Source organism: Manduca sexta, chromosome 6 (genome assembly GCF_014839805.1).
Source record: "Manduca sexta isolate Smith_Timp_Sample1 chromosome 6, JHU_Msex_v1.0, whole genome shotgun sequence".
Lineage (NCBI taxonomy): Eukaryota > Metazoa > Arthropoda > Insecta > Lepidoptera > Sphingidae > Manduca > Manduca sexta.
The window spans coordinates 9,207,439-9,232,720 of NC_051120.1; the positions used below are offsets into that span (position 1 = coordinate 9,207,439).

The window sequence follows — 25,282 nt, forward strand, 5'->3', positions numbered from 1 at the left end:
TTTAGTATGATTTCAAAATTGACAGCGTGTGGTTATGTACAGTGCCAGTCACAATATAAGAACTAGAGTCTAACTGAAAACCTGGACAAGATTAAAAAATATTAGTCAAATATGTAACATTATTTGTTGTTCAAACAAATAAATAGGTTATAATAGTGACGTTTTGGTTGTCATTTTAGTTCAGATTTTGAAGAATTGGTTTATATGGACGTTCGTGTCTATAGAATATACGTCAATGGTTAGAACAAACAGAATGAGTAGCGCGAATTATGAGCTTCCTCTAGAGTCCCATAAGTAAGTCCGCTTATTGCTAAGACACTGTTTAGCCAGCAGCAATGTAACATTCCTGAGGTTTAAGTTATCGTTTGCGTTTGCGGTCTCTTTCTGCACTTAAAGTAAAATATTGAGACCATTTTGGTAAGATTTAAGTGTAGATACTTGAGAGTGGAATTTTGTAGGTATATTTTTTTAAATATTACGGCATTAGATAATATTTATCTACCCCTTCCGAGATAAAGGCGTAAGGCTTTTAGTTTGTTCGACTTTTTTATTATTAAGTAATAATTTAATATTATTGGCAATTAACGAAGATTTAATTATATTAAAATTAAATAATCACATAATTAATTTTAATATTACGTAACTAGACGTTTAGAAGGATGTTATAAATAGAAGATAAAAGCACTTGGGGCATGTTATAAAAAAAACCTTGAATAAAACTACGAATTACATAATGTAATACTTTGATACAACTATAACCAGTCCTTTTTTATAAGACAAGTACATTTGGGGTAGGTATGTGTTTTTTTTTAATTAAACAATGAATTGTGTATGTTTAATAATACTTTAATATAAGTATTTTAACAATACATTATTATCATTTTACTTTAGCATCAAATTCCAATTGAAATAGTTGTGCGAAAAACATATAAACAGCATCTCGAGTTTTTTGAATGTGCGTCGTAATGTTAATGCAACAAAATTGAAATTCAAGTGCTTACAATATTTACTTCATGTGATTTTTTTTTGCTTCGATATTTTTCTTTCTATTTCCTACCAATATTTTTGTGAATAGTGTCTTATATTTTGTACTGTAAGGCTTCATTTTTGCATTTTCTCTCTTCAGGACAATTTGCTTGCTACGAGATCTTTGCATAATGCGTTGCCCGGTGCGTTTTTCTTCTTATAAACATCAAGCTGGGAACACCGTTCCAACCAAGCTGACAGCTTCGGGTATCTGAGAATGTAATTATTAAAATACAAAGTTTAGGGCCTATTTCAAATAAAATAATAATAATATCAGCCCTATATTACTACTGAGAGAAATTAGATCTTAGTCCCCCACGCGGGCCTAGGGAATGGTAGACTTTACACACCCTTGCAATTCCTATAAAGAACTTCTTAGGTATTCAGGTTTGCTCAAGATATTTTCCTTCACCGTTAAAGCAAGCCATAATTTACAAAGAATACACACATAATTTTAAAAAAGTCAGAGGTGTGTGCCCTTGGGATTTAAACCTGCATACATTCATTTGAACATTAATTTTAATTCTAGTTCAGGCATTTCTGTGAGTGGATTTTCTTTCTATAATTGAGTATTCAATGTCTACTCGGCATATGTTTGTTGACTTATTTGATTAGTTTGATTTTGATGCTCAAGATTGTATCGAAGATAAATGTGATATGTATGGCTATAAGTGTATCTCTATAGGAAGATCAAGAGGTAAAATATACTTACGTGTTTTCATCAATGGGGACAATGATATCATTCATAGTGCTGATACTAGCGACGCAGCATATGTCGGCGACGGTGAATTCCTCGCCGGCCATCCAGGTGGACGTGAGGAACTTCTCAGCGAAATCATATCCCTTCCTCACCTTCTCCAAGCATTCAGGTCTGAAGGCTGTTTCACCCCAGAATATTACTGGCTCCTGAAATAAAGCATTAAAATGCATAAATTCAGATTCCTAATTGACGAACAATGCTTTGGCTATTGCCTTTTTTTGTCATTTGTAAAATGTGTATTAAGCGACGATAGCCTAGTAAGGTGTGGAACGGACTTCCAAGACGAATTATCACAGATTCAAATCCCAAAAGGTACACACCACAGATTTTTCTACAAAATTATGTGTGAATTATCGTTTGCTTTAACGGTGAAGGAAAACATCGTGCCGAAACCCGCATACCTGAGAAGTTCTCTATAGGAATTTCGAGGGTGTGTGAAGTCTACCAAACCGCACTAGGCCAACGTGGTGGACTAAGGCTTGATCCCTCTCAGTAGTAGAGGAGGCCCGTGCCCAACAGTGGGACAGTATATAATACAGTGCTCATATTATATTTTATAATTATTTAAAATATATATTACGCTGATTCCAAGCTGGGGCCTTATTCTCTATCCCGCACGTTATTTAAACAGTTCGTAACAAGCACTCAACACAACGCATCGTGTTTAGGACTATAGAAATTTGGCTTACAGAATACCATTCCACGCACATTTCTCGAAGATAACATGACACGGCCGCGTTACGCGTGTACACTATCATACAGAATAAGGGCCCAGGAGTGCGGATAAAGTAACAGAAGTAACGGCGAATTAAAATGACTTTTCTTATAAGGGCACGGCAAAGTAATCCCAGTACATCTGATAGCGGAGTAGAGTTTAGGTACAATGTCGATTGATGGAAGATGATTGCCCTTCGCCAGTTTAGACAATTATACCGGCCCGTTTCAAACTGGGCCCTTATTCTGTATGATAGTGTAAGCGCGTAACGCGGCCGTGTCATGTTATCTTCGAGAAATGTGCGTGGAATGGTATTCTGTAAGCCAAATTTCTATAGTCCTAAACACGATGCGTTGTGTTACGTGCTTGTTACGCACTGTCAAAATAACGTGCGGGATAGAGAATAAGGCCCCTGGATATACACAGCAGTGGCGTAGGGTGCATATAACTTGATCCCTGCGGCTTCCCTTACTAATTAATGTAAAATTTAACTATCATTAGAACGAATTCCAGCCGCATTTATGCATATAGTACCTATAAGTTTGTCGGGATCCATTTTGGAAAAATTAACCCTTTGGCACTGATACACAGGCTGAATCCGAAACGCGATACACATACTTGGGTCACTATGGTGGGTTTAACATTGTTGCAGCATGTCTGTTTTATTATTTAGTTATAAGTAAAATGGAATAATTAAACATAATTGGGTCTTATACAAAATTATAATTGACAAACACAGAAATTGTCCCTTACAAATTGTAATAGCAATTATTGTCTCCAATCTATTATGGTGATTTTAGTAGGCGTTTATTAACTAAATGTCAATTGAAAATTCAATTTAGTAGTCATTATGACGTTCTTTACGGTGACCGTTGCAGTTTCATTCTATAAAAATTAAAATATTCCTGATCCGATCTTAAAAGGTCTTACAAACTGTTGAAAATTATACAAAAAACTATACAAACAGCTTGTAACCAAGTATCCATCAGAACTAATTATTTATGGTTTGGGTACACATTCCGAAGAACTCCTTTTTTGTTACCCTGTATTATATACTGTCCCACTGCTGGACATGGGCCTCCTCTAACTACTGAGAGGGATTAGGCCATAGTTCACCACGCTGGCCTAGTGCGCATTGCTAGACTTCACACACCCTCAAAATTCCTATAGAATTTCTCAAGTATACAGGTTTCATCACGATGTTTCCCATCACCCTTAAAACAAGCGATAATTCACAAAAAATATACACACAATTATTTTTAGAAAAATCAGAGGTGTATGCCTTTGGTATTTGAACCTGCGGACATTCATCTCGGCAGTCCGTTCCACAACCAACTAGACCATCGCCGTTTTTTTGTTATTATTTTCTAATTTTGCTTTACTGAATTTTCGATGTGACCGATTAAATAAATGATATCAAACAGCTTCTTTCACTTACAAGACTTCCACGTAGTGCTGGGAATAATATGCCGCTGTCGAAATGCAGTCGTTGATCGACGATTGCTCTCTTCTTCGGATCAGTTGGATATAGGGAATCGTCTGCTCCGTATTTGCTGACTAGATAACCAGCTATGGCGTGGCTGGAAAACTCATTGGTTAATTCGCTGACCAAATGGACTAGATCAAAATATATTTCCTGACGCTTAGATCACTAAAGACTTGTAAGAAGTTTCACCTAAAAATGTAGGAGGCGATAGATATGTTTTAATGTTAATCGCACGTGGATTCAACCACGTGAGAATTAATTTATATCGAAGTAAGCAATTAAAGGAAACGGTATTTAACTATTAGCGGGTTGACAAAGCGCTTGGCGTTGGCCAATGGCCTCGGTGACGACTTTCCATCAAGTGTGTCGTCAGTTCGTCTGCCTTCAGACGTAATAAAGTTTTATACGTCTTTCCTCTTCTAATTTCCATATTTGGCTACAGGATTGACTTAAATAAAATAGAACTTAAATATTCAGGGTTACTGTGAGTTTATGGTGATATAGTTATCATGTTAAATCGATTTAGAAGTTCTTGAATATGAACAAACTCAAAATCTCCATAAACTTATTTGTTAGTGTTGAACATAAAGAACGTATTTCATGCTAGGAAAAGTAATAATAAATACCTGTCCCATACAAGAAAGTCATCATCTTTCAGTAGCGGCACAGTGTGTTGTGGATTCATCTGAAAATTATTAATTATTTTGGATTTTATTTATTTAGGAAAAATGTAGTTAAAAATGTTTAGAGATACAAAGGCAATATAATATACCCCCAAAGTTTTTTACAGAATAAATATTTTGTTACATTTCAAATGCGAAGGAAATCACGCTAAAATTACCGTAACGTAAGGTATCCGTAAAGATTTAAATTAGTACCAAAACAAACGCACATCACGAACTTATCCCCAATATGGTGTAACTCATTTTTCTCATGTGAGGTCCGTGCCATGATACCATGTACCTAAAGTAGATTAGATTATAATAACAGTTTAGACTTATTAAATACTTGATTATATGCGAATGATTGCATATTTAAAAAAACTGCAATATAAATTACTATTTTGAATATTTCTATTAGATGAACGGTGCAACTTAATTGATTTCTCTCTTAAAGACTTTCGCATTATCGTGGTTTTAACAATAACCATCCGAATGAGTCGACCAAACGAGATAAATCAAAGTATTCTGTAATATTTACCATTTACTATTTTTAGTCGAGTACTTGTTACCTCTGCACAAACAAATATGTTGCCTAGTCATTCTGTCATTAGCGTATTCTGACCGCTTAGTTTCTTACTCTGCGTAAACATAGTTTTAAACGACCAAAGTTACCAGACCAAGGCTACATCATTCTTACGTCAATTTAGTTGACCAAGTCTCTTATCAATTCGACATTATTTACGCAGCATTTAGCTAACTAAATGCTACACAAACGTACAGTCAGCCACAAAAGTAGCTGAAAGAATTAAAACTTTCACATCACCTTTAAACTTCTGTGTCTTTATCAACACTCTTTGTTTCCTCCCAAAAATAAACTTCACACAGTATACTTTATTTTAGGTAAAGAAAAAATTATATTTCAATTGAAATTAATGTGTAAAATTTTGAATTTTTTTCAGCTATTTTTGTGACTGACTGTACATTATTCACATAATTGCAGGAAACTGGTCTATAAGGTTATTATATAAATACATTGTCACGTCTGTAGTAAAGTTAATGGTAGTTAACGATAATTTTAAATCTGACGTTACCTTGGTGAATTCCTCGCTGAGATGACTTCCTTCCAACAGATTCACGTCAATGTATTCGACGTCGGGTATTTTCAACGCCTCGATGACCATCATCACCGCTCGGGCAGGTGGACTCGCGTCCAGCTTGTATAGTGTCATCACCATGATACCTAAAACAATTGTCAGAAATTACTTCATAATCATCTTCAACCACAAGTCCATTGTTGAACCCCCTAGTGATGCCAGACCAACCAATATATTTTTCAAAACAAAAAATTTATAGTCTTTTGCAAGAATCGGAAACATCTTATTACTATTCTTTCTAATATCCATCAATATTTCGAAATACCAACATCAAAGCTATAGGTTGAGCAGCAACAAAGACACGATCATCATCAGTTACAATAATACTAGCCCTATGGTAAATACTACTGATAAGTAAAGCCGCACTTTACTACTGAATCAGTAGTCCACCACGCTTGCTAGGCCTTGCGATACGTTGCATAGCTTTCACAAGAGGCAATTCTTGTGCGCCGTCTCCACACCGAATGCACGCCCATGCACGGGGGGACATTTATCTTGGTAGGCACACAGTTCAGTTTGTATATCTCATGGCTGCCAAATTTACATTGAGGTTTAGGAGGACTCGCGAATATTTTGTCTCTCCCCTCCTTCCACCCTAAGAAGTCTTTTTCTTCCCCCATATTTTCTTCTAAGCTATCTCTTCCCAACTTTCCTCTAAGCCCCTGCAATCGCTAAGGCGCGGGATTCCAGCACCCCATTCGCAGATTTCTCCCGGTATTGAATGCGGATTATGATATTAAAGAAAACCGCATACCTTCGAAATTCTTATTTTTACATATAAAAATGAATCCCTATTTCCCTTGGTCACGCCATCGCGCGTGAACGGCTGGACCGATTTCACTTTTTTTTTTTTTGTTGTGTTTGTTATTGTCAGTAGAAGGTTCTTATGAAAGAAAAAATTCAAAAAATTGCGCGGAAATTAGAAAATTTATGGAAACTTAACGAAAATATTATTTTTATATAACTGTCAGCGATTGATAGAATACGCGCTGCAAATTCATAGTTAAGACGAGACAACGTCTGTCGGGTCAGCTGGTGTAGAATAATTATTAGGTAGGTACATAGGTATCCTCACGATGTATTTTTACATCGTAAAGCGAATATTCATAATCAACACACGTAATCAAAAATCGTGCCTTGAGTTTCAAATTTGCCCGCAAATGTCTCATTAGCTATATTAACCTTTGTTATTTCGTTAATACTAAATATAATTCCGGAATACAAGTTTTTGTATTATAATTATGTTAAACAACAATTTTATATAAATTATAGATAGATAGAAAGATAGATAGAATAATAATATACCCGATTATAGCCTGTACTGTAGGTAATAAATAAAATAAAAATAACGTAACCCTTTTTTCGAACTAGGATTGTGCAGTTAAAGCTTATAATCGAATGCAAATGTTTAAGATACAGATGCGATTGAGAAAGGTGTTTAACTTCGACAAAATCGTCCAGTATACACTGGTATGGAACGCTAGCCTGAACAAACTTTAATAGGAACTGATAAACAGGGCACAGCAGAAGCGATATCCGCTTCCAATCAAATAGGCTTAGTTGTTGTTAATGGAAGTTCTGCTCCACCATTACTATGGGATATGCAATTGTATTGATAATTGAAAATTACATAGTTTAACAATTGTGTAAAATGTACGATATTTGAAGTGTTTTGAGGTATTAAAAATGTCATTTAATTAGAATCAATTGCTTTGGATTTTCCTGATTTGGTATGGAAATGCATTGTAATAAAACTATTTTTCCAGATTTTATCGTAGTTTGTTATATTATAATTTTCTACCGATGTTTCGAAGACTTTGCAGCCATCATGGTCCCCCCAGTGACTGTGTATAGTTTTATTTCAATATCTAATATAAATCATTATAAATAACTGAATAGGATAAAGGTACACAAAAATACAAAAGTCGTTAGTTAACTTGAAGCTATATACTGTGTAAGTATGCACGGTTGAAATCATATTCTGGATTTTACATGGACTGTGGTGCTAGCGAAAACTATATAAAATCGGGTCATGAATTATTCTATTTATCTGTGGTTTATTATCTTGTCCGTTTAACTAATTAATTATTTTTTACTGTCATATCAGACATAAGTTGTGAAATTATTATTTTTTACTTTATTTCATAAATAATTATAATTAAATTGTCACGAAACTGTACATACATATACTCACTTTTTAAAATGGGAGCAAACTCCAAAGAAGCCTACTTGTACGCATAAGCCGGTATAGATTGTTGGAATAAGAGAAAGCGGCTCGGTCCACAAAAAAATATTCCAAACCGGTATTGCAACAACGAAAACGCCAACAATTTCTTTTAAACAATGCAATTTTTGAAACGCGTGCTATATAAATAAACTATAATATAGAGATGTCGGATAAATATGTACTCACGTTCGTGTTTTAAGACGCGGTCGTTCAACGCCAACTCACAAGTGTTTATGTCGTAAGTCTGGTTTAGTTAACCGTTACACGAAGCTACGTATACATTTTGATACGGCATAACAATCGATACTGATAATGCAAATCTTACTTATCGACTAAAATTATCATAGTAAATATAGTGTGGGTAATGCGAACAGATATTGTTGAAATTATTGCTCTAATAAAGATAACTAGATGTTATGAATTATCCAGAGGTGTTTTGGGAAGTGATTGTACGTAATGATGTATTTTAGTCTCGAAGAGGGCAATTAGTGCAAACATTGCCACACACAAATTTCGCTCCCTAATGTTATATTTTTTAAGGCTCTAAAAAGTCACCTCACTGCACGGGGTGTGAAATGGAGCCAAGGAAAACGTCAGCCAACAAGAGACGAAAGTATCCGGCACTGTTATGCCGGCCTGTCTAATTGCTATTGCTAAATCGCTTCTCCACCATGCGATAGGAAGCGAACATATTATCGTCATCTCTAGCATAAATCAGAATGAAAAACTGTCATACATTTTATTTGCCTGATTTGTGAATTACCATTGGAGCGACCATGTCTAGTAGCTCCGTGTTATGAATCATTGGGGCCATTTGGTTACATCATCAATTGTCTGGACGAAATTATTCTGGCGGCCTTCAAGATTGGGTCTTTTTGATGAATATTATATTAAGAAGACTTCACTGTACTACTTACATACAGATGCGTTGTAGAATTTACTGAATCAGAATATAACGCAATATTTCTGTACTAACACGCTGATGTGAACAGGCAGCCACTGTTACTGAGAGGATTTTGTTTCTGGTCAACAACGCTGGTCTAAGGCGTGTTAGCAGTTAGCTATTATTAATATCATATCAGCAGCTACCATTGTAAAAAAAAATCAATTAAATTGCCAATTCCCAAATCACGTTCAACGGTGTAAACAAAACGTATCTTCCCGATGCAACCCTAAAGTTTTGAACCCAATTCTTTCCTCACAAAGATGTGGGTAATTGTCTTTTTTGTATGCCGGTCAGGTGGTAGTACTTCAAAATTGATTTCACTAGGGAAAGCAATGTCTATTATGGATTGGTAGGATTATTATATTCTTTCAACTGTTCCGGGTCATGTGGTTCGGTCATAAATTGACATTATTTTCTTCCTCATTCCTTACACAGTCTGCTAATCTTTAATACTTTTTCTTTTTTTTATCTCACATATTTTATATTAGCATCACTTTTACATGCCCTCATGACCCTATATCATCATCATCTTCATCTCCTATATTTTTGTCCATACTTCTTTGTGAGACGGCTCTCTTCCAATATTCACCATTTTACCCTGTCTTTGGCCTGTCGCATCCTGTTCTTGCAACCAACTTTTCGCAGATCAGCATTCCACTTAGCTGGAGGGTTGCATATATTTAGCTCTTTTTAACTTTTATACCTAAAGGTGATAGTTTTTTTATTAGTTATTACATCAGCCAATAATATAATTTTATAATAAACAATGATAGGACACATATTTTTACAAATGAGGGCCTTTCATCTACCCAGCTGGCCACTGCACGGTCATTAAGCTCTCTTAATGACATTTAGAAGGATTTAAAAGAAATTCCAAGCGCGCCTATCATTTCCAAATGTTAGTTCGTTGCTAACGTTCGCGTTTGGTACGGAGCCAAGCCATTTAGATTTATATTTATGAACTTCACATCTTGCAGGTTTCTTTTTGTTCGCCGATTGTGGTTTAATTAATCGCCTTTACTTTGACATTGGTGAATTTTTCTTTATTGGTGTAAAATCAAATATACTAATTAAATGTTGTTGTTTTTTTTGTAAGTCCATTAAACTAGTCGATAACACAAGATACAAACTCTAAATTATGAACCTATACATGAGCAACAGAACTGGATGCACGACTTTCTAAAAGTGAAAACGTAGAAGTTAATGTAGAAGTATAAAAGGAAGTAAGATATAATGTGTTTGAGTTAGTAATAAAAAAATATTTAAAATCAAAAACTAAGAACAGAACAAATCATTCTAAGCTTCTTAATTTGGGGGATTTTAACGTTAAAATATAAATTGCTGAAGCATGTTATTGTTATTGTATAGATTGGAATGAAATGTCATATATAGCTTATTTCTTTATTTTATCAATGATTGATGCCATATTCAATATTTTGTAAATGCAAGTAATTTCATGTATTGCATCATTATTTGCACGTCCATTAAGGATATGACAAACAAGGCCGGTGCGTTTACTAGCACGGGTAATGATCGATACTAATGTGTTTGTTACAGTTAATTTTTTATTCAACGACCCATACTTACTGAAGTATGTGTGTGTAGGTTTAATGTATTTTTATTACTGTTTACACTAGTGTTATTTATTTATCTTTTATGTTTATTGATAGTGGTAAAGATTATACAATTCTTAACAACTTCATTTTCAAACTCGTTGTATAGGTATTGCGGAATATTGCACAGTTTAAGAATATAAGACGGCTTCTCTTTCAAAAAATATTTCTTAGGCTCTAGTAGTGTTGCAATCATAGTATTGATTAGATTTGTTTCTCCTACTTATTGTATATAATTTGGTACTTGAGTTGAGTTGAGTGAGTCTATCATCTATTTGCTACTTATCAAGTTAGACGGCACCAATATAATACTTTCTACGTTGATTGCCAATTATTATTGAATAATTTAAATGTGTCTACTTGAATAGGAAACAACAGATCTGAGATCGAGTTTATTATAAACATTTAAGTGTCTTTATCGATAACAAAAATGGATGATAGTAAAAATAAAATATTGGAATCTTAAAACGCTTATTGAAAAGCATAAAATTAAGAAAAAGGTTTTTATAAATCAAGAACCATATTTTAATAACAATTTATTGCCATTTTCACATGACCGCGTTATTCATTGTCCCTTTATTAAAAACGTAATTATTTGCCTCTTGCCAGATATTCCTTTAATAATTGTGCAAATTCAGCTTCGCCTTTTGCGTTTCCTTTCTTGTAGAAATCAAGTTGAGAGCAGCGTTGCAACCAGGCTGTGAGTTTTGGATATCTGAAATGAATTCATAATAATCATACTAATATTATAAATGCGAAAGTTTGGAGGTTTCGTTAGAAGCAGACGCATGAATCGAATGGATTGTTTGACTTACGGTAGGCGCATAGGTATTTTTTTGGAGATGTAAAGATCTCTTACTCGAGTGGAGGCGAGAGCGTCGACTTGAGAATATATTGCATCATGCTTTTGGTATTATACAGTTCTAACAGCCGCTAAATATTTTTACATATTATGCGGAATAAATTGGTTTTTCAACTCTTACTTAAATCTAGTCTAATAGTATTAAGAAGTCCAGTCTTCATGTACTACATGATAAAGATCTTAGTATGATGCTATCGTTTTTGTTAGAAAGAGGGCAATTACGATTATCGAGGCTCTACGGTGAGGAGAAGATTAGATCCACTAGTTTTATGAAAAGTACGCACACCTGAATAACAGCCGTTTTAAATACACGATCTCTTTTTAGATACTACTTGAAAATGGACCAATCAGAATAAGGTTTTCTTTAACATGACATTGGATCGATTGAAACTTAAGGTTGCAATGGTTTATTGGAAACAACCGCTAGAATATTGGAAAATAATTAGAATTACCAATATTTTCAAAAAAAAAATCAAATGGCATAAGATCTTATTATGGAACCTCTGCCATTTAGTTACTCGTGGTTTAATTCAACATGTGCGTTATCTATAATTATGTTCCTAAAAATAAAGTTATCGCTATCAATATGTACACAAGTGTTGATAATGAAAATTGTTATCTAGCAATACAATATGGAATTGTGTTTTGCAAATAAGATCATAACTATAATAGCATTTTTGTAACGTTCCATTCAACATTGAATAGGTGGCGCTGGTATCACATAGATGGCGTTGGCGTCATATAGATAGCGCTGGCATCATATAGATGGCATTTGCGTCATCTAGCTGGCGGTGACGTCGTACAGATGGCGCTATGGCTCGGTACAATAATTTTGTTAGGACAGTATGACTTGTTTTCTAACGTTTTATCCAGGAACTACACAATAGGATATTAATTACTGGAAAAAGAGCTTTAATAGATAAAACGCACAGTTTACTGTCAATTGGCATCAATTCCTTCAATGAGCTGATGGTGGCCACGCAGGAGATGTCCGCCACAGTGACTTCGTCCCCTGCCAGCCATTGCGACGATTCGAGAAACTTCTCCATGAACTCGTATGCTGATTTGATCTTGGCCAAACCTTCCGGCTTGAATGACGTCGCACCCCAGAAGAATATTGGCTCCTGGAAAAGATTTTTAGAATTATTAACGATTCGGGAAATTTCGAATACAAATTTAAATAGCTTGAACATTAAATTGAGAGTTCGTTCCATTAGCGGTTTAAATATTAAATTATTTCCATTGGTTTAGGGGTAGCATACTTGAGATAAACTTTGGGATTCTTAGTTCGACTCTGACGTTGGACCACGTAAACTTACAAGTTTTTTCATTAAATAAAACGTACCTTACCAATATCAATATACGTCCCTGATCGCTCTTTTTCGATCTATCGATCCAATCACATTATAGGATGGGAAGGTATAAAGCCTGAGATATGTAAGACACGTTCTTCCTATCTCTAAGTACATAATTCCAATTTTAATAATTTTTCTATATTATATTTGCGCAACGATAAGATTCGTTAGTTTGATGGATATTCGTTAACAGACAGATATTTGTGTACAAGCCCTTATTTTTATGATCTTGTTCAACAAAATAAACATAAGAAATAATATCGTTTTTATAATATATCGTAATTTTTATCCGAGACTGACTTACAATGACTAACACCTCAGTCCGCACCGTGACCACGAAGATACCGTCTCAAAACGTCGGCAAAAAATTGTAATTTAAAAACCGCGATGAAATCCGTAAAATAGTTTTATTTCAATATCTTGTTCAATGCTTTCCAATACTCGTAATTGTTAGATCATTTTAAAGTAAATAATAATAATATCAGCCCTGTATTATATACTGTCCCATTGTTGGGCACAGGCCTTCTCTACTACTGAGAGGGATTAGGCCTTAGTCCACCACGCTGGCCTAGTGCGGATAGATAGACTTCACACACCCTCGAAAATTCCTATAAAAAATTCCTTAGGTATGCAGGTTTCCTCATGATGTTTTCCTTCACCGCTAAAGCAAGCGATAATTCACAAAGAATGCACACATAATTTTTTAAAAAAGTCAGAGGTTGTGCCCTTGGGATTTGAACCTGCGGACATTCGTGTCGGCAGTCCGTTCCACAACCAACTATGCTATCGCCGCTATTTTAAAGTTATCATTGTTAAAACATAGATAATTTTTTAATTAGATTTACGTAAACTAAATAAAGTTTTAATCCTTTACTAATCAACGTGGATTTCTATTATTATCTATTCAGGCAACAGATAAATCCTTTTAAGTAATTTTAATAGATTACCAAGATAGAACGTGCCACGTTTGTCCATATTATATTAATCCATTCTGCCGCCAAACGTGATAAAATCCAAAAAACATTTTTATTAAAATCTATAACATTTGTAAACATATTTGTTTATTGATGATAATTATGATATTACTTACATTATTGACGTATATTCTATAGACACGAACAACCATAACATATAAAATATTTATTTCATAATCTGATCTAAAATGACAACCATAACGTCACTGTTATAACCTATTTATTCACTTGAACAACAAATAATTTTACTTATTTGACTATTATTTTTTATTCAAATCCAAGTTTACACTTAGACTCGCGTTTTTATATCATGAGCGCCGCTCCGTACACAACCACAAGCTATAAATATTGACCTTACTAAAGTCAGTTTGAATGGAGTTAGTAGTAGTAGTTCAATTCAGTTCAACACAGTGAATGTTCGGAACGCCAAATCTAGTACGTAGTAGGCACATAACGCACTCTTTATAAAATAATCACCCATTCCAAAATTGCCAATTTGTGGGAATCGTTAAACAACCAATTTCTGTTTGTGACCTTTTAGTTTTTTCACTTTTTTTCATGCTATAGGTTTAATTCTTTACTTATATTTAATAAGCTCAATTTTATGACAACTTCAAAAAAAAGGTAGCATACAAAAATTAGTTTTCCGACGACTGCCACAAATTAACAATTTTGAAATAGGTCATTATTTTATTAAGAGTGCGATATATATGTATATATACCTATAGATAACTTACATCATTTTCTCGAAGAGCTGGATAAAGGATCCCGCTGTCGAAGTGCAGCTTCATGTCGATGGCGGCCCTTTTCTTCGGATCGGTTGGATACAGAAGGCTGTCTTTGCCGTATTTGTTCAGCAAATATGTGCAGATGGCGTGGCTGGAAGGAAAAACAGTGGGTGGTTTTATGCCTACACATTTTTTGCGATTAATGTATATGGCAATAGATTCGTCCCTATCACGGGACGGAACACATGATGAAAAATGGTTGACCTGGTTGCTCCTCTGCCTACCCCTACGGAGATAAAAGAGTGATGTGTGTTGTTATTGTGATATAAGATTATAAATTATTAGCCGTTTTAAATGAAATTTGGATAGAGTTTTTTTTATATACCATTAACTTTGTCCTTTAGAAATTGAACTATTGTCATGAAAAAGTATTTTTGTGACGAATGACCCTAAGAGAGAGAGATTTAATATTTTGTCTAGTAAGCTTAATGTTTGTATGTGGATGTACACCAATATTATTTTAAATAAATATAAAACAGGTACGAATTATAAGGGTGCAATCAGAATTTTTGTTTATCATATATAAATGACAAAGTTACCAGTTAACATTTTCATAAATCCTGCATAAAATCATGGACACTACTCCTAGTATATAACAAAATTGACTATGTAGATCACACGTCAGATTGACATTTAATTTAATGAATGACAGTAAAACGCCAGGAAATCAAATTATAAATCAATAAAATTTTTGACCAAAAATTATCTTTATGACAGTATCTTCGCTTTTTTTCATTATGTGTTTCATGACGGCAGCAGATATATTTTTGTTAATTAATAATTGGTGGTATACATACCTGTCCCAGACGACGTAATCGTCATCTGTCAGCAAAGGGATTGTGTGCTGCGGGTTCATCTGGAAACATAGTTGTACTATGTAAAATGAAATGGTTTTAAGCGAAGATATCTAACGCACTACATGTTACAGCAACTGTGTAATAAAAAACCATCATAAAGTTTCTATTGTCAGTGGAGGTCTGCTACTGAAGACCTAAGTCCTAGTGATTCTTCTAAAGGTAATTCTTGTGCCTTCGGTCTTTACACCGATTGTATACCCAAGGGTCTACTTCGAAAAACGAAATCCGTAGTTTGAAGTCCGTCGGGTGAAGGAGCGCACGTTTTGTTACTACGAAGTGTTACGGATCCGCTCATCACAATATTTCAAACATGGAATTTGTAAAAACTTTTTGGGTTTCACCATCCCTTTTAAAACCATCTGCCAGTATAAATTTCCAATGCTTTCTCAAAATTATAAATACGGGGTATCAATTCTACCACTAAGGTAAACTACAGAATGATGACGGATCTGAAATAATTTGGTAGTAGAGTTAAATCCGAAGTTCGTCGTTTCTTCCTTTCGGACCGTTGTTTCAACTTTATTTTTAGAAGTAGACCCTCTGCACGGGGGACATTTGTCGCAACGTATATCTCGTGGTTGGAAAATCTCATTAAGACTTATAAGGACCCGCGAACACTTCCCCTCTTTCGTCTCCCCCTATCCTAGAAAGTTGCCTTCCTTCCCCCATTTCTTTCCCCACTCTCCACTGGGCCCTTACACTCGCTGAAGTGGGGGCTTTCAGAATACCGTTCGCAAACCTCCCCGGCTTTGGCTGCAGAGACGCCTATTCACAAAAAATACTAATTATTGTCACGTTCATTCTCCTTTCTAACACTTTTTTTTTTTAAAATAAACCGGGATAAACTCGATGACGCATCCACTGGGGAAGACATGAACAGGTATATTGTTTTACGCTCTAACGTCGATACTCGGGAGTATAAAATCATTCGAGCTAGCATTGGGTCGAGTTCCTAACACTATCCATACCAAAACACGCAGTAGCCTTCTTCGGCGCATACGAGACGGTCACTGGTGTTGGTCTAGGATTAGTTTACAATACTCCTGTACAACACCCGAGTTATTTTACAATCCTTTACAAAATACGTACTTTAAAATCATAGAATTAATTGCCACCAGCAGATTTTTTTTTGTTCCTTTGAATTTGGAATATATTTCCAGGCAGATACGACCCGGCAACCTTAAAAAAAACAGCGTATTCCCACCAAATTCAACCGACAACGACAACAAAATACAACTGGTATTGCAAATGTTCATGGATGGCAATGATCACATGAACCGTACGTTCGTTTGCCATAACATAAAAGAAAAAATATTTAGCATCAAGTTTACTTTACATATTCTTCTAGTATTCTAAATGATCTTCAATTGCGATATACCTTATCATCAGGTGCCTCAATTGTTTTATCTTTTGTAACCTTGTCTTATAACATTATATTAATTTAACGTGGCCAGTTAACAATTATTATGCTTAGTTCTTTAATGTTATTGTTGAAATAACCTCGAAATTTTCAAGTTTTTATAACCCATTAAGCAAAAATAAAGTATAAAATTTGTTTATGAAATTTGTCACTTAAGTCTCGTTTGGACTGCGTCAATATTTTAGTATAGGGGCGAGTCATTGAGTAAATAAACGTTTCAAACACCGATGAAGTAGAGTTGATTATTAGTAGAGTTTAGTTACTAAATTACTCGCTACTCAACCAAAATACTAGCGTATTCTGAAGTCTTCAGGCTGTGACCCCAGGCAAACGCCGCGTTAACTGTTTTTTTTAGAAGTTATATATTCGAAATGTATATTGTTTATTTACTTTAGTTGTTTAACATGATTTAAAAATGGTATGTGGATTGCTCTGAATGATGAGACGAGTCTGCCGTTCGCCTGATAGTAAGCAATACGACTGCCCATAAACAGCAGCAACACCATCCCACACCTTGAATTACAAACCACTGCTTGGCACTCATTATGTCCAGTATTTACACTGGCTACAATGTCCTTCAAACCGGAACACAACAGTGACTACACATTGCTGCTTAGTGACAGAAATAGACATTGTGGTGGTACCTACCCAGGCGGACTCTCACATACCAGGGAAAGTGAAGTATTTTATTTTAATTTACAACCAACATTATTAGATAGGCGATACAATAAGGAACATTTTGGTAGTTTAAAATTTTTAAATAGATCCAAAATTGATACTTTAAAGCGATCATTCGTTAATCTGCATATACCCGCTCGTAATTGGCGTCGTATATGTATGGAATTAATGCTCAAGGCTGTTTGCTCGGGTGCTTTAACAATAGTATAAAATTATACACTTTTTGTAAACCCACAACACCTGATAATGTGCAGTTCGTTGCCTACTTTAATATAACATAAAAACTATTGTTGTTTGAACTCATTGGATGCGGGTTCTTTCTCGTGAGCACCGTGTTGAGGCTGACAGTAATAAAAACTCGCTCTTCTTGTAGTAGCATTTAATTATACATTGGTTTACAAAGAAATACGCACTCCACTGCGTGCTCCATTGAAGAAGTACCATTGTCGTAGACAATACTCGAGTGTGGAAGTTTTTGTCTATAGACTCAAAGAGTGGCGTTCGGATACGCTACAGTTGTATGTTAGATGGGAAATGTATGACGAATGCTTGGCTTCTATATATATATGTGTTAATGGGGTATTTAATATGTTGAATTTTATGCATTTTTAATATATAACAGTAATTAGTACAAAAAAGAAATCGTTCTGTGAAAACAGCATAAAAATCCGATAAGAAATGAGGCAGTAATTCATATTTAAAAAACTACTGCGTGCAGGAGTGGGCGTAGAGTGGGATATCGCTCCATCTCTTTCTTTCGCACGCATCGTAATTCGCTGACGTCACATGCAAGTATTTCGTCCCCTTTCTGGTTTTTGACACTCACTCCTACTACCTAATTTAAATAGACAAACTTGTGGATTTTTCACTTAATTTCAATCACTTCTCTTTTAAAATGTATACGATGTTCATGTTTTATAAAAAATATTAATAAAGGTAGGTCAAACACACTATTTTGTTTGATCCTTGGTACTTGCTTGTTATATTATAGTCTATCAACATCATGTACTTACTGTTAATTGCGTGTCGTTCTGTTTCATAATCATGAACACTTATAAAGGAATTTCATGTTAACACAGAGTTATAATCAAAATAATATACCACAACTTGAACTAAACCTGTTGAAGAATGTATAATGATTTAACGCATAATAAAATACATATTAAGGTCTGGGGGCCCTATTATGTTTAGATGTTAACAAATTTATTTTTACTGACTTCGGCCGCTATGCGGACTTCTCGATCCTGTGTGGGTTTAAACATACATTCAAATAAAATAAGTAACTAGCTCACCCCCAATAATTGTCTGCCAAGTGACAAATAACCATTAATTTGGATAAGTTAATAAAAAAATTACCAATTGCGTTCTAGATTTATCACGTGCTACTTTAAAGACTTGAAATAGGCAAAGCTGTTAAGATATATTTTATATCCACCTGGATAACTCCCACCGTACACAAGGTGTTAAAACCCGCCATAGTGACCCACGTAAGTGTCACCTTCCATTAACCTGTGTATATCCGGTTTCAACAGGCCGGCATAATTGTGTCGACTGTCGAAGAGCAAATATCTCTCGTCAGTCGACATTCTATTGGACCCCATTCTACTTACCATCAGGTGCAGTGGGGTCACTTAGCCGTCCCCAAAAAAAATTTGGTGGTCAAAATAAAAGAACGTACCTTCAAGAATTCGTCAGTGAGATGATCATCATTCAGCAGGTTGGTGTCGACGTATTTTACATTGGGTATGTTGAGGACTTCGATAACCATGTAGACTGCCCGAACTGGCGGGCTGGCGTCCATCTTGTATAGTGTTAGGACCATGGTTGCCTTCCTGGATGGAAAGTGGATTTTGTTTAAAATTACTAAATTTCGTTAGTAGTAGTTGTAGTTAGTTCAAAAATCTTCAAAAATTGCGTTACGTAATACTTCAACGGTCCCTCAGTAGGTCCACTCGTACCATAAGCGTGCCGGAATAATATATCGTCGCTGTAGGTGGAGAACTAAATAACTCAAAATTTCTAGTTTCGAGATAAACGCGATTAACTGTTTTTTTTTCGTAATTTTAAGCAGTACTAAAAACTATAAATAATTTTAATGTCGATATTTTTATATATCTTGGGTCTTATTATCGATTATATTATGCATTAACAAAAAAAAAAACTCTGACTTGAAGATTAAAAATATAAAAAAATAAAAACTTCTTATTTATTTCTGCCACGACAATGTTTTGTAAGTTTGCTGAAATAAACTAAATAACTCGTATAGTTATTTAGTTTTGCCACACTAGAAAACATATGGTAAAGTAATTATAAGGTTAAATAATTACAATTGTAGAGTTTATTAAAGTGAATACCATTAGGATTTTCAATGTCTAAATTAGACAAATCAAGTTGTTTAGTTTTTCTACACACTTGATTAATTTTGTTAAACAATAGACTCAAGGAAGAATTAAACAACTCATTTTATTTAATTTCTTTAGTATTGAACAGATTATAAGTAGCAGTTTATTGATTTTATTATTTAACTATTTACTTTTTCTACAACAAAATATATATTATTTGAATATATTTATTTCTTCACTTTTAACATAAAAAAGCTATAATTTCGAAACGGGATAAGATATTGACATGCTTGTTAGGCCAAAATATGCGCCATGTTTTGGGCAACACAAAAGTGATGACAAGTCCAAAATGGCCAAAATCCGAGTTATTTAGTTCTCCACCTACAACGACGATATACACCTACGTCGTCTATATCGTGTAAAGGTTGGTAAGCAGTAAGTACCATCAGTAAATCCTTTTACATAAAATGTTTGTATACAAGGTAATCTTGACATGGCATTATTTAATAAAACCACAACATCATCAGCCGCAGGATGTCCGCTGCTGAACATAGGCCTCCCCCAAAGATTTCCAGATCGACCTATTAGAAGCGGCCCGCATCCAGCGACCTCTTACAATTTTTATGAGGCCATCTGTACACCTCGTGGGTGGAAGTCCGACGCTGCGCTTGCTAGTTCGTGGCTTCCACTCCAGAACCTTCTTGCCCTATAGGCCATCAGTTCTACGAGCTATGTGCCCTGCCCACTGCCTCTTTAGCTTGCTAAACCGATGGCCTATTTCGATGACTTTCGTTCTTCTCCGGATCTCATTTCTGATTCGATCACGTAGAGAAACATCATACATTTGAAACCACATACTTGTCTTCTTCAAAATAACACTTTACAATATATTAGTCTAACCGTATATGTAAAATAAAAAAGTGTAAGTTTCGAACTAAATAAATGTTAAATCAAATTTCTTTAAGTTTAAACCATCCTAATGTTATTACTACTAATTTATGAGAATTCGTCGCAGCGGCAGCACCACATTTTCAATCAGATATATAATCAGACACGCACCATATTTGCACTAAACTACAAAATTATAATCAAATCAAAAACTAAGACTGGCACTTTTGGTGAAAATATTCATTATTTATTAATGGTTTTTGAGACGTTAGCAAAGGTAGACAATGGTGTGGTTTAATTTATAAACGCAATTCCAAAATAAATATAACATATCAAAAACTTACCTGTTGACAATGAACACACGACTGCAACGATTGAGATGTTATTCTCAACTGATCCGACCAAGAATTTAATGTTTTGCACGTTCTAATTACAAAATATAAGCAATTAGGGGAATCGCACACGTACAGCTCGACAACGACTCAACTGATTTGTCGATGGCTTGTTGACGAGTTTAGAAGTAAAATATAGGGTGAAGAGCCTTTATCGCTTTAAAGTTCTTAAATTGTAACGATATTCAGCGCCATCTGTTAAAGCATCTGATAACTACAAACTGTGGTATAAGTAGCATATACGTTACTCCAGGACACGGTCTATTCATGTGCTACATTTCATTGACATACGTTCAGAGGTTTCTGCTATACTTCCAAAAAATCCAAACATTTTCACAAAGTTAATGCTTTCATAATATTAGTAAGAAGTAAGGGTCTACGAGTTGCAACATGAAATTTGTTGATTTATTCAATTTTGGAACGTAATTCATATAATCAGTAGGTGAAATATGGTTTGTAAAAAAATGTATAGAATACAAATTCTATTGGAATAAAATATATTTTTTAATTCAGATAAAAATCACCGAATTATCATTTTCTATTATGTAAACACTATCGAAAAAATGTTTATAAGGTGCGTCCGACCGTAATTGATTACTTATCAAGTTTCAGGAGTTAATCTCATTTTCAGTATCAGTGAAGGAATTAGCCGTTCTGGTCTAGTGACAGTCGGATTAGGCTGTGGATCGTAATTATGCTGTGTTTAAATATTTTTTGTTTCGAAAAATCAAATCGCAATTGTATATTGGTGGTAGGTTTCTCATATGTGTGAGTTCGCCTGGGTAGGTACCATGGCAATGTCTATTTCTGCAGCCAAGCAGCAGTGGGTAGCACTGTTGTGTTTCGGCTTGAAGGATATTGTAGGCAGTGCAACTTTTGGAGATAATAACACTTACCTATCTCATGTTTTAGGATGGTGAGCGCAGTGGAATACCAAACAATACTTTGTAATTCAAGGTGTTGGATGGTTTTCGACTATTTATGGGCTATCGTATCGCTTACCATCAGGCGAACGGCAAGCTCGTCTCGTCATTCATGCAAATAAAAAATAACATAAAATGTTCGCAATTGATTAAAATATATCATCATCATCAGCCTATATCTAAGTCCACTGCTGGACATACGCCTCCTAAGATTAAAGATAATTTCTCAACTGTATAATTGGACAACCACAAACAACAATTAACCTTAAAATTTCCAATAATAAACAACATTTCTAACAGCACTATTTAAAACCTGATTGTAAATGTAACTAGGTTAATTGTTAAATTACTGATGAGTTCGTCTTTTGCGTATGCTCTTAGTTTGACTAAGTAAAGTATTATTGGAAGAGCACCGAATTCTGTCACTCAGAATCTTTAGTTCATCAGCCTTATAATAACTGATTATAATTCGAGCCTCAAACCACACAACCACATCTATTTACAGCTTGTAGACATATCTATATTTAACTCTGCAATTTGCATAGTAAGTGTGTGTTGCATTTTGCATCAATAGTGACTTGAGTACGCAAGGAAAATTTTCATAGTGTATTATGTATGTCAAATTGTCTTTTTTTTTCTTTTATTGCTTTGAATGACTATACCAGGCTAGAGCTACCACCACTTGGGCGGTGAGTGGAATGGTTATGTTAGTTTCACCTGTCTTACAGCCCAATGTCGACACTCGGGAGTATAGCATCATCCGAGCGGGCATTAGACCGAGTCCATAACCCCTGTATACCCTAAACCGGTATACTAGCAAAACCCGCCGTGGAGTTCTTCGGCGCATACGGGACGGCCCCGGGGTATCTTGTTGCACTAAGATAGCTGCTCGGAACCGTCCCTGACTATCCAAGACACTGAATTACAAAATATTGTTTCGTATTACACTGCGCCCGCCATCCTGAGACATGAGATGTTAAGTCTCATTATGTCCAGTAGTTACACTGGCTACAATGTCCTTTAAACCGGAACACAACAGTGATTACACAATGTTGTTTTGCGGCCGAAAAAGACTTTGCGGTGGTACCTACCCAGGCGGACTCTCACAAATGAGAGACCTACCACCAGTACATGTCTGCATTGTTTAATCATAATATTCCGTTCTCTCCTTTCCTTAAAGAACCTGCATACTTCCCTCTTTCCTACAACTTAGAGTCTTTCAAGCGGAACGTAAAGAAGCAATTAACTAGACTGGCATTAATGTGCCGATCGTCTGGCAATGTCTATCTCTTGCCGGACGACATGTTTTTGGGCAATTCTTTACTTATCATCAGGTACAATGAGGCCATTTTGCCATGCCCTTGATAAAAATACTAGTTGGTCTAATGGAAGCGTATATGGACTTTGTATTGAAATACTCTTGGCACAATTAGTAGATTCCACTTAGGTTTTTCTAATACAATTACTGAATTTCAATGCCCTCGAGGTCTTATGTCGGACAGTCTTTCGTTCGTAAAAAACCATATCAAATATTTTTTACATGAAAATGTGTTAAAGAAAATAAGAGAACTTTAATCTTAATCAGAAAGGCTTAAGACAGTTGTTACCATAACAATACGACCTTCGTCAGCCCTAGTAACATACAAAACTCTGTAAAGCAGTTTAAAAATAATGTAAATCCGTCGATAAATGCGCGCGGCACTATTTTTCCCGTAAAATTCACCGTGTACAAACTGTAGGGTACATTAAAAAGGGTAATTTACGAGCATTTTATCCAGTTTTTTGCTGTAGTAAGCCGTGTCGGGAATCGCCGGGATCGTTGTAATAAATTTCAGGCCGTAATCTGATGCGCGATGAACCGAACGGTGGTGTATTAAAACTTCAGCTGGACAGATTGTGATCTTTTGTTTAAACGTATCTGGATTTATGGATGGAGCTTTTGCTCGTAGCCTTGCCTGTGTGAATGCGTTTTGCCGGGATAAAATAGGCTATGACGTTTCCGGGGTCTCAAACTATAATAATATCAGCCCTGTGTTATATACTGTCCCACTGTTGGGCACGGGCCCCCTCCACTACTGAGAGGCATTAGGCCTTAGTCCACCATGCTGGCCTGGTGTGGATTGGTAGACTTCACACATTTTCGAAATTCCTATAGAGAAATTCTCTGGTATGCAGGTTTCCTCACGATGTTTTCCTACACCGTTAAAGCAAGCGATAATTCACAAAGAATACACACATGATTTTAGAATAGTCAGAGGTGTGTGCCCTTGGGTTTTGAACCTGCGCACATTCGTCTCGCAGTCCGTTCCACAACCAACTAGGCTATCGCCGCTCTCAAACTATGTTTGGACCAATTTTCATCGATATCCGATTGGTAGTTTTTGAGTTTATCGACTTCAAAAAAAAAGAAGCGACTGGGGACTTTGTTTCATATCATGAAAGGATATCAGTGTTGTATTTATCTCCGAAGGTTTGGGGAGAAATACGATTGCGACGTGACTACACCAATAGGTATCTATATTTAGTATCTGTGTTGTATTTTCTTTATTAAACAGTATGTAGTATCACATTATTTGGTCTTTTATATCGTAGGTATCTACCAAATATGATTAAACCTATCTAATAATATCAGCCCTGTATTTACTGTCCCACTGCTGGGCTTGAGTCTCCTCTACTACTGAGAGGAATTGAGCCTCAGTCCATTACGCTGGACTAGTATGACTTGGCAAAGGCTCCATATAACCCGATTTCTACCGGTTTCTCTTTCGTAACTTATGCAAAAACTAAGTACCAATGCAAACCGCATTTATGCATATTAGTAGTACCTATATGTTGCGTCAGATTCCCTTTCGGAAATTTTTCACCCTTCGCCAATATAGTATGGATTGGTAGACTTCACACACCCTCAGAATTCCTATAGAGAACTTCTCAGTTCTGCAGGTTTGGTAGCGATGCTTTCATTTACCGTTAAAGCAAACGATAATTTACAAAGAATAAACACATGCCTTTAGGAATGTCAGAGGTGCGAACCCTTTTGTTATGAACGTGTGGACATTCGTCTCAGCAGTCCGTTCCAAACCCAAAATTATGCATCTTGGTTCTTTTGGTATTGTTGGTGTTTATAGGCGGTAAGATCCTTGGTTTGTTTTACGGGCTTGATAAAGGGACTTTACTGCAGCTGATGGTAAGTGCCCTGATGGTATGTGACGTCCAG

General features: G+C 35.4%; 2 protein-coding genes across 3 annotated transcripts; both read right to left on the bottom strand.

Annotated features, from left to right (window-relative positions):
* Positions 1 to 825: 825 nt before the first annotated feature.
* Positions 826 to 8,403, bottom strand: LOC115440488 (glutathione S-transferase 1-like). Of its 2 annotated transcripts, none has more exons than XM_030164822.2 (6): positions 8,217 to 8,403; positions 5,741 to 5,889; positions 4,614 to 4,672; positions 3,940 to 4,081; positions 1,739 to 1,932; positions 826 to 1,237 (listed from the first exon to the last, which is right to left on the bottom strand). In XM_030164822.2, exons 2-6 carry the CDS (start codon positions 5,882 to 5,884, stop codon positions 1,123 to 1,125), a joined length of 654 nt encoding a protein of 217 aa, XP_030020682.1. In that variant the 5' UTR covers positions 5,885 to 5,889; positions 8,217 to 8,403; the 3' UTR covers positions 826 to 1,122. The 2 variants fall into 2 exon arrangements, with proteins under 2 accessions (XP_030020682.1, XP_037302790.1); XM_037446893.1 differs by lacking the exon at positions 8,217 to 8,403 and adding an exon at positions 7,998 to 8,208.
* Positions 8,404 to 11,108: 2,705 nt separating this feature from the next.
* LOC115440487 (glutathione S-transferase 1-like) lies at positions 11,109 to 21,274 on the bottom strand. The gene is made up of 6 exons (XM_030164821.2): positions 21,098 to 21,274; positions 19,202 to 19,355; positions 15,366 to 15,424; positions 14,518 to 14,659; positions 12,382 to 12,575; positions 11,109 to 11,304 (listed from the first exon to the last, which is right to left on the bottom strand). Exons 2-6 carry the CDS (start codon positions 19,343 to 19,345, stop codon positions 11,181 to 11,183), a joined length of 663 nt encoding a protein of 220 aa, XP_030020681.1. The 5' UTR covers positions 19,346 to 19,355; positions 21,098 to 21,274; the 3' UTR covers positions 11,109 to 11,180.
* Between the last annotated feature and the right edge of the window lie 4,008 nt (positions 21,275 to 25,282).

Bases quoted from the DNA above. Each gene is read 5' to 3' on its own strand.
- LOC115440488 (XM_030164822.2), bottom strand. From the start codon at position 5,884: ATGGTGATGACACTATACAAGCTGGACGCGAGTCCACCTGCCCGAGCG. The intron at 4,082-4,613 runs GTATTTATTATT...TGAGTTTTCCAG, and splicing joins GACTTTCTTGTATGGGACAG to CCACGCCATAGCTGGTTATC. The intron at 1,238-1,738 runs GTAAGTATATTT...TTACATTCTCAG, and splicing joins GTCCCCATTGATGAAAACAC to ATACCCGAAGCTGTCAGCTT.
- LOC115440487 (XM_030164821.2), bottom strand. From the start codon at position 19,345: ATGGTCCTAACACTATACAAGATGGACGCCAGCCCGCCAGTTCGGGCA. The intron at 15,425-19,201 runs GTACGTTCTTTT...CTATGTTTCCAG, and splicing joins TCACTGACGAATTCTTGAAG to ATGAACCCGCAGCACACAAT. The intron at 11,305-12,381 runs GTGCGTTTTATC...AATTCATTTCAG, and splicing joins ATGCCAATTGACAGTAAACT to ATATCCAAAACTCACAGCCT.